This window comes from Sphaerodactylus townsendi, linkage group LG05, assembly GCF_021028975.2.
Source record: "Sphaerodactylus townsendi isolate TG3544 linkage group LG05, MPM_Stown_v2.3, whole genome shotgun sequence".
Lineage (NCBI taxonomy): Eukaryota > Metazoa > Chordata > Lepidosauria > Squamata > Sphaerodactylidae > Sphaerodactylus > Sphaerodactylus townsendi.
In genome coordinates, this window is record NC_059429.1 from 936,058 (window position 1) to 955,812 (window position 19,755).

Here is a 19,755-nt window from a genome sequence, read left to right on the forward strand (position 1 = left end):
TATAAAATTATGCATGGGGTAGAAAATGTTGACAGATAAATTTTTCTTTCTCACAATACTAGAACCAGGGGGGATACATTGAAAATGCTGGGGGGAAGAATTAGGACTAATAAAAGTAAACACTTCTTCACGCAACGTGTGATTGGTGTTTGGAATATCCTGCCACAGGAGGTGGTGATAGCCACTAATCTGGATAGTTTTAAAAAGGTCTTGGACAGATTGATGGAGGAGAAGTCGATCTCTGGCTACCAATCTATGGCTACCAAGTGGCGTAGTGGCTAAGAGCAGGCGCATTCTGATCTGGAGGAACCGGGTTTGATTCCCAGCTCTGCCACTTGAGTTGTGGAGGCTTATCTGGGGAATTCAGATTAGCCTGTATACTCCCACACATGCCAGCTGGGTGACCTTGGGCTAGTCACAGCTTTTCGGAGCTCTGTCAGCCCCACCCACCTCATAGGGTGTTTGTTGTGAGGAGGGAAGGGCAAGGAGATTGTAAGCCCCTTTGAGTCTCCTACAGGAGAGAAACGGGGGGATATAAATCCAAACACTTCTTCTTCTTCTTAACGGACCAGGTGCTCGGGAGCAGCAGCAGCAGGCCATTGCTTTCACATCCTGCATGTGACCTCCCAAAGGCATCTTGTGTGTAGCAGAGTGCTGGACTAAATGGACTCTGGTCTGATCCAGCAGGCTCTTTCTTATGTTCTTAATAAGCGAATTGGGGAGCAACACACACACACACAATAGGCAAGGATTGTACTACAACAACCTTGAGCCTACAACCCCTACAGGCTCCCTGAAGGAAGAGATGAACAAAACAAACAAACAAACCCTATTTATTTGTGGTATTTATATGCCACTCTCCCCCTTGTGAGCTCAGTTATCTTAACACAGAATTCTCCTCAGTTTTGTAGAACTTGAGAGTTTGCTTTCTTGGTCATGTTTAAGGTGACTGGGAAATGAAAAGCTGTTACTATGGTTTGACTAGACTATCTATAATATTTCATCTGTTCATAGGACTGACACTGTTGGATTCGGACTTTACAGGAGTGCAGAATGGAATTCTGTCTCACAGAGCATTCAGCAATGTGTGTTTGGTGGTAGAGTCTCACCAATGCCAAATGGCCCATGTGAGCTGCAGTGGATCATAAATTACTGTTGCTCCATAGATAAAATATAAAAATTAAAGTTTTATTTACACAATGTATACCCCAGCTTTCTGCCTAAATCCTGGCCACAAAGGCAGTTAACAGATTAAAAACATAATAAAATGTGCCACAGAGAGAAGCATATCTTACCGTGACATGCCTCTGAAGATGCCAGCCAAAAATTCTGTAAAATGTTGGATGCAAAAACTATCAGACCCCACAGCCTTACAGCCCAGAAAACCTACAATAACCAGCTGATTTTGTCTGAGGACCTTTGGTAATAAAATGTCTCTGACAACCCATTCAAACCAAATAAAAACACACTGAAACAATTACCACCATAGCTAAAATGTGAATATGAAAATGTAAAATGCAGATTAAAATATAGGGCAGGATGGAGGGATTACTAGGGAATGCCACATGAAAAAAAAAAGGCTTCACCATCTGGAATTTTTGACTCCAACATTAGACTATGAGGTATTTACTACTCTTCCAGTTTTTTTCTAGTAGCAAATTTGCAGCTATTATATCAAGAGTCATCCTTAAATAGGCTCTTAGACTACAGACATTAACTAATTTTCTGAACATGGTGTAAGCCATATATAATAAACCTAGAACTTTCTTGCAGATTAATAACATGCTCTCATGCCCTATGAATCTAAACTGTGGTACTAAACAAGGTTGCTGTAAGGAATTCCATAGAAGCAGAAATAAAAGGCTTTTGGGAGTAAAAGTCCATTTATTAAGACATCTTAGAAAGCTCAAGTACACGCAGTGGTAGAATGGGTAACTTCCGCCAGAAGCTATTGTAGGTTATAACACCATTCCCATCCCCCCCCTTCCTACTCCTATGGAACTGGAGTCTCTTCCCAAGAAGAGAAAGTCTCCACATGCATCTGGGCCCATCAGCCTGGCTGGAAATGTAACTCCATACATTTTCACCATCAACACCATTGAATCCTTTACACTTGCTCTTTATCAACCATTTTGTTTGCAATAGATACTGAATCTCTAGAATAGAAAAGGTTTGGATTCAGTTGGAAACAGTGATATGCAGATGATGTTTTATTATCTCTAAATGATCCAGAGCAGTCAATGGAAGGTAGTTTAGGATGTGCTGAGAATCATGGCCGTGTTTCTACATACCATATAAATGAAACAGGTTTAATTGGAATTAATATTGATTATTTAAAAAAACAGAATTGAGACCCCTTATGACTTTTAAATGTTTAATAATAACTCTTGGACATTTGGGGAATATGGTTGACTTCTGATATTAAAGATTTATATAGAGAAAAACATGTTAGAGTGTGAGAGTCAATTGAAATAGGTCTGAGTGGGTGGTCAGCATTACAGCTTCCTTGATTTAGAAAAACTTTAAATGATTATTCCCAGACTTCTTTTCCTTTTCGGAAACATACCCAGACAACTGACAAGGCCAATACTAAATTCCTGGCAAAAAGAATGTTCAAAATTATATGCACGAATAAAAAATCCCCAAGGATAGTCTGCCAGACTTTACAAAGAGGGAAATTAGAAGGTGGGTTGGTATGTCCAAACTGCATTGTATTATCATGCAGCAATAATAAAGACTATTTGTGATACATAGAAGTCAAGAAGAATCTAAGATTTAAGTGAGTTGTAGTTTAATTCTTGTTCTTGGGCTATATTCCCCTCGAGGGGGCTAGCATTGACATTTTCTTCACCAAATAGCTTGATTTTGGGCATTTTCAGGGGTAAGATTGACAGCACACATGTCTTCAGCAATGCTGCCCATCCGCCATTTGTTTGATCTTCCACGTCGGTGGTGGCCTCCAGGGTTGTAAGTTAATTCCATTACCTTATATGCCATGGTATGCTTCTAAAGTAAAAGTTATTAGAAGGCACTGTATAAAATTTACAGTGTAATCTCATGCAAAGCTAATCTAGTCTAAGCCTGTGTCGTGTCCCTGGACTGTTCAATAAGGAGACTCTGTGTTCATATGATTTCTTTGTTAATGAAACCACATTAGGAAAGACCATTTAGATTTCTTTTGTCAGAACTGATGGTTAAGCGCCAAAATAACTTCCATTATACCCCATATCATGTCCCCCATGTCACACAGCACCACCCCTGAACATCAGAAACCAAGAGAGTTTTGGTCCCCTCCAAGCCCACATTTCAGAGATCCTACAGCCTAAAGGTCAAAACAATCTACTTTCCCAAATGGAGAGCACCAGCTAGTAGGTGTATAATAAGCAGATAAGGCTTACCTGGGAACAGAAACTAAACAAAGCAGACAGGAACCTGTTTTTTCCCCCTGAATGTTTTTATTTTTTTCTGAGTCTTCACATTATTAGGCCAATTTGATACACAGAAGAATTATGTCAATCTATTTGAAAAGCTACCTGTTAGTACAGATATTATAAACTTTAACCTGATTCTAGAAGCTTAGAGGGGTGGGGAATCAAACAGCTGATCTGATAAAATTCCAGGCAAATATATAAACATATCCTGCAGTTTATCCTGCAGTTCAGGAATTGTAGTCCATGAACATCTGAAGTGCCACAGTTGGACAACTCTGGCATAGAGCAACAGTCCAAAAAAGGCATAGAACGGTGAGTGAGGAAGTGCACTTGGCCATGCGAAAACATGCCATGTGTTGCCAAAGCCCTTCCTTAGAAGGGAGAGGAGGGAGAGCTGTGTGACCACTCCCTTTGTTGTAGATTGACTTTCTGCTGTAGGGCATCTTGCTGGGACAGTCATGGAATAGACCTGTTGCTGATGTAGTTTGGTTTGAAGTCTCCTTTTCATGGAGACTCACCGTTCATGTGGCTGGGTCCCAGGTTCGATTTCTCAGCGCCTTCAGTCAGGATGGATTTGATTTAAATCAAAACAATTTAAACCGCTAGTCTGCAGGACTTGATTTAAACCATGGATTGATTGATTGATTGATTGATTGATTTGATTAGATTAGATTAGATTAGATTAGATTAGATTAGATTAGATTCTGCATAAGGACTCATTCTTGCCGGTATAATCTTAATACTTACAACCAGATAAAGGTTTAATTTTTAGAATAATGCATGTCGCATCCAAAGGTAGAGAAATTTCATTAAAATATTTCAATGTTCTCTTTTATGGCCAGTTGCCATTACAGATTTTTGACTCCAGGGAGAGAATAATATGATAAATCTCAAACTGTACCCACCAAGATCCCAAGAGTTGTGAAATATTTTTCTTAAAAGGTTTCACTTTCATTTTTGCTGGTAGTCCCTCCCTCCTCATACTGAGCTTCCTATGCAGATCTATTCCATTCTAAACAATCTTCTATTCATTGAATTCCTTGAAACTTAGTGCTTCAGGTGAATATAGATCTGCAAAGGAATGGGATTAAGGTCTTTTTCTTAACCCTGAATGTTTATTTCTTAACATTTTTACTGTGAAAAAGAGATGTGTTATCTCTGCAGACACAAATTTACAGTTTTGAGAACTGCAAAACCAAGCATGTGTGATACTATCTTCTATGTGGAAAAACTGCCCTAAATAATCTTACAGAAACCTCTGGAAAAGCATGACATTGGGAATGGATTAATGGAATTCATTTATCCCAAACATGTAATTACTGCCTGGACATACAGTCTCGTGCTGCATAATTAAAAGCTATTCCTTATTTCATGATGACCTTTGGACTATAATACATCTGAAATAGAAAACTTTCAACTATCTTTAGATGGAATTTTTCATGAAAATGTCTTTTTAAAAAAATGTATGATTTAATTTTGAAAAAAATCACTGGTGTTTATCCACGCTGTCAGCTGTGTCCCTGGAGAGCTGCTGCCAATCCCAGTCCATGCTCTGCCTTGGAAGAAGACAACCTTTATAGTAGTAGTAGTCATTGTAGTGTGTTCTGGTTTGCAACCAGGTACAAGTTCAGACAGTAAAATGCCCCCTCTTGACACCCCATGTGCCACCTGCTGTTTCATCTTCGGCATTTTGCCATTCTGCTCCCGGACATGGGTTCGGACGCCGCCAATAAATGGGATGCTACGATGCTGCTATTGTTTTAAAGGGATTTTAATGTGTCATTTTATATTTCTGTATTCTGATTGTATATTGTTGTTTTGCTTTTGGTTTTACTGTACACTGCTCAGAGCCCTCTGGGGGTTGGGCGGTACATGAAATATAATAACAACAACAACAACAACGATAACAACCCAAGCCTGTTGATTCCTGCTAATAATAATAATAACATCAGAAGTTTTTTTTTTTTTTGTTTTGTTTTTCTCCTCTGACCAGGGAAAGCCAGCCGGTGGTTTGGAGTCACAATGCCCAAATCGATGAAGACCAACGTGAACATTCTCCATCAGGAGAAGCTCATTGCCCAGAAGAAGCGCGAGATTGAGGCCAAGATGGCCAAACGTCAGCAACCGACCAGTCAGCAGTCAGCACAGAACAGCGAGTGCGTCTGGATAATCAACCCCCTCCCCCCAGCTGCTTTTCTGACGTAACCAGTGTTGGGCGGGGTTGGGTGGAGATGTGCCATTCCAGTATTTTCAGGGGCATGTTTTTGATCATAAATATAAACATTTCAGCTATTATGTATTATACTTGCTTCATTCCTGTTTATGGTCCTTTTAACATTCTTGTGGGAAATACAATCCTTTACTATAGCACTGGTCAGTGTTTTAAATAGTTCATACATTTTGTCTTGTTGTCACCTCTAGGATAGCCCTTTGCAGTAGGTCAGCATTGCCCTTCTCATTGTCAGTGGGCCAAGAGAAACTGTTTGCCTCCCAATGGAGCCATGGAACCGTGTAACAGTTGCCCATTCTGGATGAGGGCCCCCCAGCAGAGCTGTCCTAATGCCTCCACAGAGGCCACAAGCAGTGGCATGAAAGTTTGCAGTCTTCCCTCTGACATTGGAAGGTAGACTGCTCTTGTGCAGGAAGGTTCCACAGAGGTAACGGAAGGAGAGACCTAGCATATCATCCCATTTCTGGCCAGAGAGACCTCTGGGAAAGCCCTTGTGCCTTTTAACTGATTTCCTCTGTTTTTAAAAAGTTGTTTTCTGTGACTTAAAAATCACATATGCCAGTTGCTTGTTTTCAAGGCTACATTAAGAGGCACCCCCCCCTCCAAATCTCAGTTTAGCCTTGAAGATCATTGGATGGACTTAGTTTAACCCTTAAACTGGTAATCCGCAAACCACCTGCTGGCCTGGAGCAAGGAATAAAGTGTGAAAGCTTCCAGCTGGCACTGCTGACCACGAAAACAATTCTCTGCTCTGACTCCCTGTCTTTGGCTTCCCTTTTAGTATGTGATGACTTTTGAAAACAGTAATTGAAAAGAAGAGAGAAGACTCCCCCCCCACACACACACACACACAGCATTCCCACTAAAGGGCCACGTAGTTTTGCTGTCTTTTGTCTTGCCCCAGCCACTGCTGAGTCTCAGCCAAATCACCCACCCCCTAGCAAGTCTGTGGTGGTCTTCCTGTTGGGATACTCACAGATGTCTGGTACTGCAACATATGGAGATCTCTACTCCACTAGTAACTAATTTTTCCTCTTAAAATAACTCTGGGGCTTTAAAGGGTGAGCTCTGCCTCCAGGCAGCATACCGTAGACTTCAAAGTCTAAAAACCTTTAATGGCATAAAACAGGATAACTACAGAGTAAAACAAAATTATTACTAAAACATAGGATTCCCTCTAGAGCCAAGGGTCTTGTAAAGGAATCTGGTGACTGTCTCTGGAATGAATGGCTGGAAGATGCTACCAGGTCCCTGTCTGACTTCGCTGAGTCCTTTACCTTCCTGATGGCTTCGAATTGGCTGCATTTAAGAAGAATGTGTTTAGTCAATTCTGGAGAGCCTTCGTTACAGGGGCATACTCGGTTTTCCTGTGGCGTGGTGTTGTATCTTCCTCTTGTTTGGGCAGTTGGGAGAATATTCAATCATGCCATCATGAAAAATCTGTGTAGATGGGGAGTAATCAGATTGTTGATGTATTTAGGCATAGAGGTGGGGAGGTGCCGTAGAACATGGAGAAGCAACTGGTTGTGGAATAAATGAATGAAAGAAAGAAAAGCAACTGGTTGTGGTGGGTTTTCCAGGCTGTGTGGCCGTGGTCTGGTGGATCTTGTTCCTAACGTTTCACCTGCATCTGTGGCTGGCATCTTCAGAGGTGTATCACAGAGAGAAGTGTGTTACACACTGTGATACACCTCTGAAGATGCCAGATGCAGGTGAAACGTTAGGAACAAGATCCACTAGACCACGGCCACACAGCCCAGAAAACCCATCACAACCAGTTGAATCCGGCCGTGAAAGCCTTCAACAATACATGGGGAAGCAAGTTCTCTGGGCTCCTGCAAGGAGCAACTGTCCATCAGTGTCAAGGGTTCATTGCTTTAGGATTTGGAATGCTTGGCTCTTGTCTAGCTGAAGAAGGTGGTCAAACGGTATTCCTATTTTATGGATTTGGCTGAGGATTGTATTTTGCCAGGTGTAGTTAGATAGATCACTTAACAGAAGCTGAGTCAGGCTGTTCGGGGAGGCTCTGAAGTGGAGGCGCAGCCAGTATTTGAACACTGCGAGCCAGACCCGTGCAGAAAGGGTGTAGACTCCTATCTCTAGGCAGAGGACTTGGTAGGAGACTGACTTAGGGAGGCACCATAGGCGGCGGATGAACAGTGATTGTATAGTCTTTAGTTTGGCTGCTGTTCTCCTGCTCCCCAAATAGGGACTCCATAGAGTAACTGAGGCAGTACTTTGGAATGAAATACCTTCAATGCTGCAGGGAAAAATTGGCCACCTTGGGTGTAGAAAAATCTCACGATTGCTTGACCTTTGTTTTTTGTTGTATTTGTGGCTGCTTGTATATGAAGATTCCAAGGTGGAGTGTATATGAAGATTCCTAAGTATTTAAAAGAGTAAACTTGTTCTATCTGCATGTCATTTATCTTCCATGTATGGAGCTTTTTGGATTTGGAGAAGACTAACACTTTGGATTTGTTATAATTTAAAGTCGGGGTGTTATTCGGTGGCGAAGGCTTGGAGGAGTCTTCGTAGACCCACCTTAGTCCGAGACAGTAGAACTGTGTCATCTGCATATAAAAGCACCTGGGTGGGTCTTTGTCCCAAAGTCGGTGCATGAGATTCTATTGAGATTCTATTGTTGACAGATGTGGGGCTAGATTGTTTAAATAGAGGTTGAATAGGGAGGGAGCAAGGATGCATCCCTGCTTGACACCTTTATTGACGATAATTGATTATGTCAGGTGACTGTCTCAATTGTACCGAACTTGGCAAGTAGTGGCAGAGTACAATTGGCGAATTAGAAACAAAAGTCTTCGGTCAATGCCCATCGCTAACAGTTTATCCCATAGGTGTTCTCTGGGCATGGAATTGAAGGCACACTTCAGATCTAAAAAAGCTGTGAAGCGTTTTCCTCCCTTATGGCCACAGATAATAAACTAATGGGCCAGTAATTTGATGGATTGGATACGTCCCCTTCTTTATAAAGGGGGACTGTAATTGCCCTCATCCAGGACTCTGGGATGTTCTCACCAGTATTTATGCTGGTGAATAGTTTGGCTAGGATGGGAGCTCAAAAGTCAGAGTATCTTAGACTTGATTCGCACATGCAGCAGAATGAGGGATTGGAGCCCTGAGGCGCTATAGGGTTTTTTTTAATATCCTTTATTTGATCTATTTCATAAGATAATATTACAAAGTTATGTGAATTAAGAAAGGAAACCATTTATAATCCATTATGAAGAAAAAAGGGAAAAAACAAAAGAAAAAGAAAAAAGGTAAAATAACAGAAAAAAGAAAAAGAAAGAAAATATTCATTAAAGATAAAACACAAAGAGAAACATATAAAAATGTATCTGAGTGTACTAACAATAATGAACCACAAGTTATTTGCATTAACATACGAGAGAAGAAGCATGTTACAGAAATGTAGTAAACCTAAACAGCAGGGACTTTCCCTCAGTCTCCTACAGTTGCGTCCATTTAACATATTTACAGATAAACCAGGGTAATAAAAGCCTTACCTCTGCCAGTTTATATTAACTACTTTAACAGAGAAAACACAACGAGCATAATCTGACGGAACAGATATTTCTCTTCTTTGAGTCTTATTGGACACTATACCTCTGTTTTATAAAGATTGCCCTGAGGTGCTGTAGGTCATGGTGCTGCTTCAGACTGCCAAGCAAATTTCGACTGGGGGGGTTTCTTCATTTAAAACTCCAGGGAAATAGAAAATTAGCACAGCAGGGGTGAAACGCCATCCCTTCCCTCTCTTTTCAAGCTGTGCTTTGTCCTATTTGCAGGGGGTTTAACAGAAAGGAGTGTTCTAAAAGGGGACCCTCCATCCCAGGGGCTCCCAGTACGGTCCCTTTGTGTGCCATAGTGCCCTCAGACACCTTTTCAGGGGCCCTGTGTAGGCGGGGCCAGGTAGGGCTTTCCCCAGTTAGGTTTCTGATTGACTACTGGATATCTGATTTGCTGTGCAGATTTTTGAAAATGTTGCTTTTGCAGAATCTGCCAACACAGCACACAGATCTGCACAGTGTTGCTGAAGCTAAGCCGTGGCTGTCATTTTGTGGCTGGCTCCACCTCCTGTGGCAGCCATTTTCTTGCATCACCCACCAAGCTGTGTCAGAATTTCGAGTGTGCCTGCGTGCTCAAAAAGGTTGGGGCCCTTTTCTGTCTGTGTTTTGAAGCAGCTTCATTTTAATTGTGTGCTTCATTTTCCTGCTTATGCAAACTAGGTGCTAGCTATCAGAATTTTAACTTCACCAAGCTCAACTCGGTGACTTGCTTACAATATTCTGAATTTCAAAGGTTTCTCTGTTTACATTCTAGTGACGACAGCGGAGACAGCGAAGGCTGCGCTTCCAATAAATTTGCCAATGACGGGAGCTTCCTCCAACAGTTCCTCAAGCTGCAGAAGGAGAAATCTGGTAGCAGTAAGTCTGACCACAGAGGGAGCATTCTGCTAATCCTGTGTGTACTTACCCAAGTGCTGTGGCTGAAGCCCCCTTTTTGAAGCTCACCCCTTGCAAGAGGGGTCTTCTTGAATGGTAGCCCTGTAGGTGCAGAGCTCAAGATTGGGGATGCCCGTCTTTTGTGGCTTCTTTAGAAAGTACACAAGCTTAGTAAGAGTAGAATGGGGTCAGCGTGGTGTAGTGGTTAAGAGCAGGTACACTCTAATCTGGAGAATCAGGTTTCATTCCCTGCTGTTCCACTTGAGTTGTGGAGACTTATCTGGTGAACCAGAATAGTTTGTACACTCCAACATGTGCCAACTGGGTGACCTGGGGTCAATCACAGTTCTTCAGAGCTCTCTCAGCCTTACCCACCTTACAGGGTGTTTGTTGGGGGGTGGGGGGTGGGGAGGAAAGGAGATTGTAAGCCCCTTTGAGTCCCTTGGCAGGAGAGAAAGGGGGGATATAAATCCAAAATCACCCTCTTCTTCTCCTCCTGTGACAGGGAGGAGGAGGAAGCATTTATACCCTTCTTTTCTCCCCATAGTTGGGATTCAAAACAACTTAGAACATTGTTCTCCCTCCATTTCCTCACAAGAGCAACAACCCCATGAGGTAGGGCAGGCTTTTTGTGATGGGTCCAAGGTCACCAAGTGATCTTCCGTGGTAGAAGTGCGGATTCGAACCTCTGCCACTGTATCCACCATGCAAGGCATGACCAACATGGTGTTGGCCAAGTGTTTTTAGGAAGTGTGTTGGGGCAGGTGGGGAGATCTCATTGGCTGTGATTAAAACAACATTGTTTCAGCAGCAGCTGCCACTCAATTGTAGTTTTTATTGTCTCCCACTCCTGTTTTCTGGTGCATTTTTTAAAATTACCCTCCTCCCCCCTGCTTCCTTCGTGTGGTTGGCTCCGCTTCCTGCAGCAACCATTTTGTGACTGGCTTTGCTACCTATGGCAGCTATTTTATTGTTGCACTCACTACCATGTGTCTTCCTGCTGGCTCAAAAAGACTGAGGAACCCTGCACTACACCACACTGGCTGTCCTCACGCTGGGGGTGGGGTTTGGCAGACTTTTGATGCACTAAATATTCTTTAAACTTCATGGTATTGTAAATATTTTTTTGAAATCCTCAGTTCAGGTGGTCTGCCAACGTCACATGTCCATTGGGTTGGTTGATTTTGATGGTTCCTTTGAATCTCCAAGTAACTTGAAAGTACAGGAGATGGAATGGAAGAGAGCTGTGGATCCAGAGGCGTAGCTGGGGGAAATGGAGCCTGCCCAAAAACTGGAAAAACGATACAAAAAATACAAAAAACACACAAACAAGCCTGAATTCTCCCCCCCCCCCAGGCGCGCCCAGTGCACCGCGCCCCCTCTGGTGGCTACACCTCTGTGTGGATCAATGCAAGAAGCTCTGCTTGTCTTGCAGAAGTTCCTATCCACAGCATCTCCAGCTTAAGAGCAGCAGTGACCTAGTGGTTAAGAGCAGGTGCACTCTAATCTGGAGAGCCGGGGTTTGATTTCCTGCTCTACCACTTGAGCTGTGGAGGCTTATCTGGGGAACTAGATTAGCTTGTGCACTCCCACACACGCCAGCTGGGTGACCTTGGGCTAGTCACAGTTCTTCTGAGCTCTCTCAGCCCCACCTACCTCACAGGGTATTTGTTGTGAGGGGGGAAGGGCAAGGAGATTGTCAGCCCCTTTGAGTCTCCTTGCAGGAGAGAAAAGGATGTGGGGGGTATAAATCCAAAACTCCTCTTCAAGACCATCAGGTGGCAGGCAGGGAGTGTGAAAGACCTGCACCTGTGGTGCTGGAGAGCTGCGGTCAATTTGAGTAAATTGTACTGATCTTGAGGGATTAATAGACTCAGTCTTCTGGGATCATAGACAGGTCATGAGAGGGAGGACAGGACAGGCTAAGTCAGTGCTTGGCTCCTGTGGCCCTCTCCTGCATGTCCGGGGCAATGCTGGTTGCCTCTTTGGGGTCAGGAAGGAGTTTTCCTCTACACCTGATTGGCCAGGGATCTTAAATCTTTTTGTAGCTCTGCATTTCCTGTGTTGTGCTGGGAGTTGGAGAAGATGGCTGTTCGGGTCCTTTCCAACTCGGTTTCTATGGGATCGTGTATTTCTTAATTTTAATGGGGAGGTTTAGTAACCACAACATTTTTAGTGGAGGAAAAAAGTTTTGAGTTCAGTGGCACCTTTAAGACAATGTTTTATTCTTGGTATATCCTAAGAAGTGTGCATGCGCACAAAACCTTGTATTCAGAATAAAATGTTATTGGTCTTAAAACTGCCACTGGACCCAGACTTTTTTCTCCTGCTTCAGACTATCACAGTCACCCATCTGAATTTATTTTCAGTGTAAAATCCTTTAAAAATATAAATAATTTAACAGAAGGGTATTTGAAGCTCCAGAGCGTTTGTCCCCTGTTGATGTTGGAGAATCCATGGCGTAGGAATAGTTCCAGACCAGGAGGGAAAGTTTGTGTGGTTTGATTTGTACTTTTCGGGGGTTAGTTTTGACTTAGGCAGAGGGTGGGAGTTGCCTTGAGAACCCTAAAGCTGTAAAACTTAAACATGGGTCACAATTAACATATGGAGCCCAACTAGGTAACATATCCAACTTTACACCTCTGGAAAAAGTTATAACAACATTCCTTAGATCTCTGTTCAATACACCAAAATGTACGCCCAACACTGTATTGAGACATGAAGCAGGAATAGCTAAAGTGGAAACTATAGTCTGGAAGAGAGCCATCAAATATTGGATTAAAGTCCACCTACACCCCCAGGGCCTATTACCAGCATTTCTGTTAACATCACCATATCCAATCTGGTCGGAGAAGATTATCCTGAACCTTAAACAGATTGGGCTAGACCCTATGCTGATGCTTGAATGGGACTTGCCCTTATCTCTTAAGATGGTATATCAACGATTGGATGACATTGACTACCAAAATGATAATGCCTCATTTCCTGCTCTATATAGACCATTGAAATCTGGTAGTGGTACAGTAATGGCCCCCTACATTCAACATATTACCATAGCCAAATACCGATGGGCCTTTTCTAGAGCACAGTTTGACGCATTTCCATCATCTATACTTATAGGCAGATTTGGGAAAACCCCTTGGCATTTGAGGAAATGTGTTTGTAATTCTGGGGACGTTGATTCTTTGATACATATCTTGTTACACTGCATGCTGCATAAGGCAGAAAGAGAGCTCTTTATTTTACCTCTGCTTGTGCAACACAGCTTGATAATTGCAATGGATTCTGACCAAAAGATTAGGAAAATGCTGTTGGAAGACAAGGATGCAACCATCTCCCAGCAGGTAGCAAAGTTCTGTGCATTGGCGTATAAAAAACGCAAGGGCCTACTTAATCAGGGATGAGCTGAAAGCCAAACATTCATGTAAATGGTTAGCTGTAATAATTGTTGTAATTTGCTGTTGTGGATGAGTGCTGTTGTTTTGTTTTGTCTTTGCTGGCCTTTGGCCGTATTAAACTATCTATCTAAAACTTAAACATGGGAGGGGGAGAGAAATGTTTTATGAGGTGTGTCCGATGTAACACATGCTGTCAGTATTCCTTAGCAGTGAGAGCCCTGTAAGGCTGGTCTCAAATAATAAGAAAAGTTTTCTTCCCCCAGCTGTGAGGTTGGGAGAGAGCAGATAGGCTTTAGACCTCCAAGTGAGCCCACATCTGTATTGAGACTTGAACTGGGGGCTCCGAACCCTCATGCTACAGCTCCACAGAAACCAGCATCCCTCTCTCCCCCACCCTGCCCCTTGCTCCTCCAGATGCTTCTTCCAGCTCTGCTGAAGCCTCAACAGTGAACTCCCCAGCTACTGGCCCCATGAAAAAGCCCACTGTGTCCGGGAAGCGCCCCACCTTGAATGTCAGCAGTATGCTGAGCCAAGTCAAGAACTACACTCATTCCAAGCAGACCCCCGTGACCAACCGCCTGAGCGTCTTTCAGTTACCAGACGAGGAGGACGAGGACGACTACGAGCAGTGGCTGGAGATCAAAAGTAAGTCTGGGGGCTGAGAAGCAGCAGCATCCTCTTGCTGACAAGGCTTGCGCAGGGCATTGCAGGGAGAGTGAGAAAAGGCAGGTCCCAGACAGCGGTTTCCTTTGTCACAAACCCCAGACTTGCTCAATAAAAAGAATCAGTACTTTGAAAGCAGAATTCTCGTTTGTTGATGACAAGCATAGGAAGGCTGATGACTTTATTGTCTGAATTGAATACAGGAGAACTAGTGAAAGGTTATATTCCCCAGCAGGGCCTACCCCCCTCTTTTCCAAAGGTGAGAAGGCGGTCACACGTATACGCATACACACACCAGAGACAGGGAGAATGAGGGCCATAGAAGAGAACCCACCGGTTTCACTCCCTCCCCTCTTGCAGCTGCAAAGATAACTATACCTAACACGAGTAAACTTTCCCAGGCCGTTTGAGCAGGCAGCTGTCAAAAGCTAGAAACATTAAGAAAGACCAGGCTGAGAGGGTTGTGACAGACGTCTTCTGATGGCGGTGGGGAGACAGAAGCAACAAATAAAGAGTGGCTTCGTGTTCATTATGTTCACAGCTGGGTGGATGGTCCCCCAGTGGAATGTGGCAAGAAGCGTGCAGCTGCCACCGAAATCAGCGGCTCCTTCACTGGTTCCCCCCCTCTCCTGTGCGCACCAAGCTGGACTTGTGCTGCAGCTTTTATTATTTATTTTCAAAATTTGTGTCCCATCTTTCTACCCTTACAAGGACCGCCAAGGTTTAAAACATAAGTGATATAGTCATGTTATAAAACCATTAAAATTTGCCCCATTCCCGTCATACATCATTAAAACTATTAAAAGAGCTAAAATACATACAAATACATAAAAGCAACAACGCAAACATTGATTAGGAAGGAGGGATTCTTGAGGAAACGCCAAACAAAGCAACAGATGGTAACTGAAGGAGACAGCAGGCTCTTCCTGGGGAGAGAGTTCCAGAGCTTTAGTGCCATGACCCAGAAGGCCTTCCCTTGGGGTATCACCCACCTGATCTCAGAAGGTGGGGCACCTGAAGCAGGGGCCTCTGAAGATGACCATCCTGGTCAGGTGAGTTCAGAAGGGACTAGGTGATCCTTCAGCTGTGTTGGTCACAAACTGTGTATGGCTCATTACATGTCTGACCAGCCTTTTCTCATATAACTTGAGGCAGCAGGCTCATGGGAGGTTATAAAATCATACTGCCACAGGAGGTGGTGATGGCCACTAACCTGGATAGCTTTAAAAAGGGCTTGGACAGATTTATGGAGAAGTCAATCTGTGGCTACCAACCTTGATCCTTGATCTGAGATTGCAAATGCCTTAGCAAACCAGGTGCTCGGGAGTAGCAGCAGCAGCAGCAGGCCATTGCTTTCACATCCTGCATGTGAGCTCCCAAAGGCATCTTGTGGGCCACTGCGAGTAGCAGAGTGCTGGACTAGATGGACTCTGGTCTGAACCAGCAGGCTCTTGCTTATGTTCTTATGAGGTTCCCCCTCCAAGTGCTGGCTGGTTTAAACACGTGTTTGGCTGTACCATGAGCCTCCCAGCCATACCCCAGGATTCTCCAATCTGGGATGATGGAAGCAGAAAGGATTTCTATTGCAGAATAGCCTCAAGAAATTCACACTGGGCTTCATCTTGCCTTCCCTCTCACGCCCGAACCCCTTTAAGAGCTGACTTCGTCAGTGGGATGGCTGTGCTGAGGGTTTCAGAGAGGCAACCAACATGTTCTGGCTGGCGACTGAACCTTTGCAGCTTTGTTTGGTGGAGTGAGTCAGGCAGCGGCTTCCTTCCAGGCTGATGCTGGGGCTTGGTCTGAGTGTCCCTCCTCCGGCTGGGCAGTTGCCTCCTATCTCCAGAGGGACTGGCGGGGGGTGGCTGCTGGGAGAAGTGGTGGAGAGCAGCAGCGGCAGCCCTGTTTCCTCCCCGCTGAGGGCTTTGAGCTGCTGCTGCTGGATGGAGTCAGGCAGCTGTCTTAGTTCTCTTCTGTGCTGCTGTCCTCCCCAGTGAAACATCCAAGTCATTCACACTGTTCTCCTCTATTCCATCTTCACAACATGGCAGGTTAGGCTGATTGTATGACTGTCCCAGAGTCAACCAGCAAGCTTCCGTGGGGGAGTGGAGATTTGAACTCGGGCCCCAAGGTCTTAGTCTGACGTGCACCACACTGGCTCCTGAGCTCCAGATTCTTCTTTGATTTCTTTTTCTTTTTGAAACCTTCTGTATGCCAGCCAGTGAGGCCTGATCTGCTTTCCTGGCCTGTCATGGGTATGCCTCTGAGGGTTTATCTTGTGAATGTGACATTGGAGGCTTCCATATTTCCATGTGAAGGCCAGGTGGTGTGTGAGTGTGGAAAGCAGAGGGCCGTTTCCCCTACCTTTTGTTGTCAGGGGTTCCCCCAGTTATTTAATTTTTCAAAACTGGCTTAAGGGCTCAACGATGAACCTTCGGGGATCAGGCGGTATATAAATTTAATAAATAAATAAATAAATAAAATAAACCTTTTGTGGCAGAAAACCTGGGCGCTTGCAAGCCCCTTTGGATGGCAGAGTCTGGTTCTCTGAGAAATCCTCCACGCTCACGAGATCCTTTTAGCTGTCCCGCCTTTGCATCATCCTGTTCTGTGTTTCCCCATCCAAAGAGTCGGACTTCTGTACTTCCCGTTGTGGCTCCACCATTTCATCCTGTTTCCCCCCCCCCTTCCTTCTCCCCCCCCCCCACTCTTGCCTAGTGCTGTGGTTCTTAGAGGTAATGGGCCTGTTGGGTGTGTGAATTGAGCCCAAGTACTCACAGCGTGCTTAAAGTTTTACCCCCAGAGGATCTGAAGACCCGCCGAGTCGTGGAGAAGCTGGCCAGGGTAGTGGCTGAAGGGGGACCGGATCTGGAGAAGGTTGCGCTGGAAGACTGCAAGGATAACCCGACGTTTGCGTGAGTCTGGGGGATTAGTTTCCCCATTGAAAATACTCCTTGACTCGCTTTCCCCAGGAGCCTTGGTAAAGGGACGTCCTGAGCAGAACCCACTTTCCTAAGAACATCAGAAAGAGCCTTGCTGGATCACACCAGAGTCCATCTAGTCTGGCACTCTCCTGCTTGCAGTGGCCCTTCAAAAGGCCAGCAGGGGTTGGGCAGTTCTTGCCTCAGCCAGAGCATGGGAGCAGCTTTCAGAAAAGCCCTGGAATGAGACCTCCCCTTGGTTTGATTGTTCCCTCTAGAAAGAGGTTTTTCAGCATGGGAAGTGGTGTTCCCCTCCCCCCTAAAATTCAAATCCACCATGACAATTTGTACCCTGTGTGAAGTTTGCTTAATTGTTTTCATCCGATCTTGCAAATCCGATCTTAAATTCCAATCAAGATCTTCAAGACTCAACAAGGCCCCTTCTGCACATGCAGAATAATGCGCTTTCAATCCACTTTCACGATTGTTTGAAAGTGGATTTTGCTGTTTTGCACGGTAAAATCCAGCTGCAGAGAGCATTGAAAGTGCATTATTCTGCGTGTGCGGAAGGGGCCCAAGATTTAAAAACTGAGTTCAACAGTTTGTTCTTATACTTATAACCTTTATTGTCACCAGCTATCCAAGTCCTTGGTTTATATAATCCGAAGAAGCCTCCCGTCTCCTTCCATACTAAGGGGGAGGTCTGTTATTTACCACATATTTCAATTTTGCCATTGTTGAATATTCTTACCAGGGTAGGGTGGGATAGAAATCCAAAATAAAGTTATAATTCTCATAATTCATTTATCCATTCCATAAGATCTGAGTGATGGGAATTGTTCTTGAAGCCCTATTTATCTGTACCTCGTTTGTAGCCTGTTGTTCCATTCTGTAACAAGCAGTGGCTGAGAAACTACAAAAGATGCGCAGAACCAAATTTTGTTTTTAAAGGTGTCAACAATGAAACAGCTCAGAACTCATACAGTCATAGGACAAAATGTTCTTTGACTTCTGTAGAGGACGAATGAGGAAGATATTGACCCTTGGCTGGAGAAGGATTTCTCCACTGGGGGCAGAGGAAGGTTGACTACAGAAATAAGCCCTCAAGTGTTTTTCAGATTTGTGCCCGAGGCCCTGATATCTGTCCTCAAATCTTGGGCAGACTTTTTTTTCAGCTTCTTCAGGCTAAGCTGCTTTTCCAAGGTTGAAACGAGTGTGAATTGGGCCTGGGAACAGTTTCGAAGCCTCCCCAGCAAGCCAAATGTTGGGCTCCTGGGGCTGTTGCTGGCTCCTGCTACGTTTCCCCCAGCAATGCAAGAGTTGCCTGGTCAGTCCCACTCTTTCCCCCGCTCATGTGATTTCCTTCTCCCTCTATATTCCTGCAGATTTTTGCACGATAAGAACAGCAGGGAGTTTCTGTATTACCGAAAGAAACTGGCTGAGATGTGGAAGAAGGGCCAAGGTGTGGAGGGGACCTCTTCTCAGAAAGGTAAGGCCCCAACACACAGTGTGTGCCCCCAACACATCTTGGGCCAAGTTGTAGGCTGCTGTGTTTCTCTGTATTTACATAGGCCTCATTTGGCTGTCTGGGTCTCAACCGAAGTGCAAGTTGAAAGGTTGCTTGTTGGCTCCTGCACCACACGCTTGGCCTAACGCAGGGAGCTTCAAAGCAAAAAGGAGCCACTCCCCCTTGCCTAATAAGCACCCCAGTCCTCAACCGTCAGGATCTGGCCATGCATCCTGGCTCTCTGGTAGCTCTCTCCAAGCCCCAACTGCATATAGGTGGACAAGGGAACTCTGAGTGTGCACACTGCTAGCAAGTTGGAGCTGCTGCCATTGCTCTGGGCAAAGCCTGCACAGTTTGAAAGTGGCACGCTCTAAATCCATGTGTGTTTGAGGTCCTGCTGCAGTGAGAAGTCGGTTTGTGGAAAATGACTCCTTCACCACCCTCAAACAGTCCTGGCAACACACAGTCCCTCCCGGGTGGGTTCTTAGTGGGTGTGGCTGTCGGAAGCCTGACTAAAACCCTTCTCGTACCCTCTGTGGGTGTCCTCTGCCAAATTCCAGGGACTTCACAAGGGGTTCTGTGGCAGGGATTTCCTGCTGCTGTTGATATGATTGCCTGTAACGTAGTTCCAGAACTGGAGAAAGTTTGTGTCCAGAATTCAAGCCGGAGAGATGCTCCAATTCAGAATGGCTGGCATGGAGGCCAGATTTCCTGAAGGCCCGTCTGCATCTCATTTCCGCATCTCTTGAAATACAGGCACTGTAGAAGGAAGTCTGATACTTCTTTTTCTGCTGGAAGGAAATCCAAAGAATTGTTTCCATAAACGATCTCGAAAGCTGGGCAATTATCTTTTGATTCCCTTAAAGAGCTTTGTGCAGCTTGGTGAATCGTAGTGCTGGACTGCAGGATGAATTGTGCATTCCCAAGCTGTGATTTCTCTTTTGTCTTGTTCTCGGCACTGTACATTTATGACCGTGTAGAAAAACAATCTAATGATGTACTGTTTTAACCAAAAAAGGAAAAAAAACAAAAGAAATTAAAACCCTCCTCTTCCCCTTATTCCATCCCCTTGGGGGTTCTTAAAGCCAGATTAAGCTTGTGGCTGTTGGGTGTGTGAGTTGGGGGCCCCGTACTGACAGCGT

General features: G+C 44.5%; 1 protein-coding gene across 2 annotated transcripts in view; it reads left to right on the forward strand.

Moving 5' to 3' along the window:
• The window catches only part of SUGP1 (SURP and G-patch domain containing 1), a 34,849-nt gene that overhangs the window by 615 nt on the left and 14,479 nt on the right, over nt 1–19,755 (forward strand). For both annotated transcript variants that reach the window (XM_048495867.1, XM_048495868.1), the window contains exons 2-6: nt 5,425–5,587; nt 10,006–10,109; nt 13,940–14,170; nt 16,977–17,100; nt 18,492–18,595. In XM_048495867.1, the coding sequence (XP_048351824.1) occupies nt 5,425–5,587; nt 10,006–10,109; nt 13,940–14,170; nt 16,977–17,100; nt 18,492–18,595 (726 nt within the window). The remainder of the gene's footprint in view (nt 1–5,424; nt 5,588–10,005; nt 10,110–13,939; nt 14,171–16,976; nt 17,101–18,491; nt 18,596–19,755) is intronic.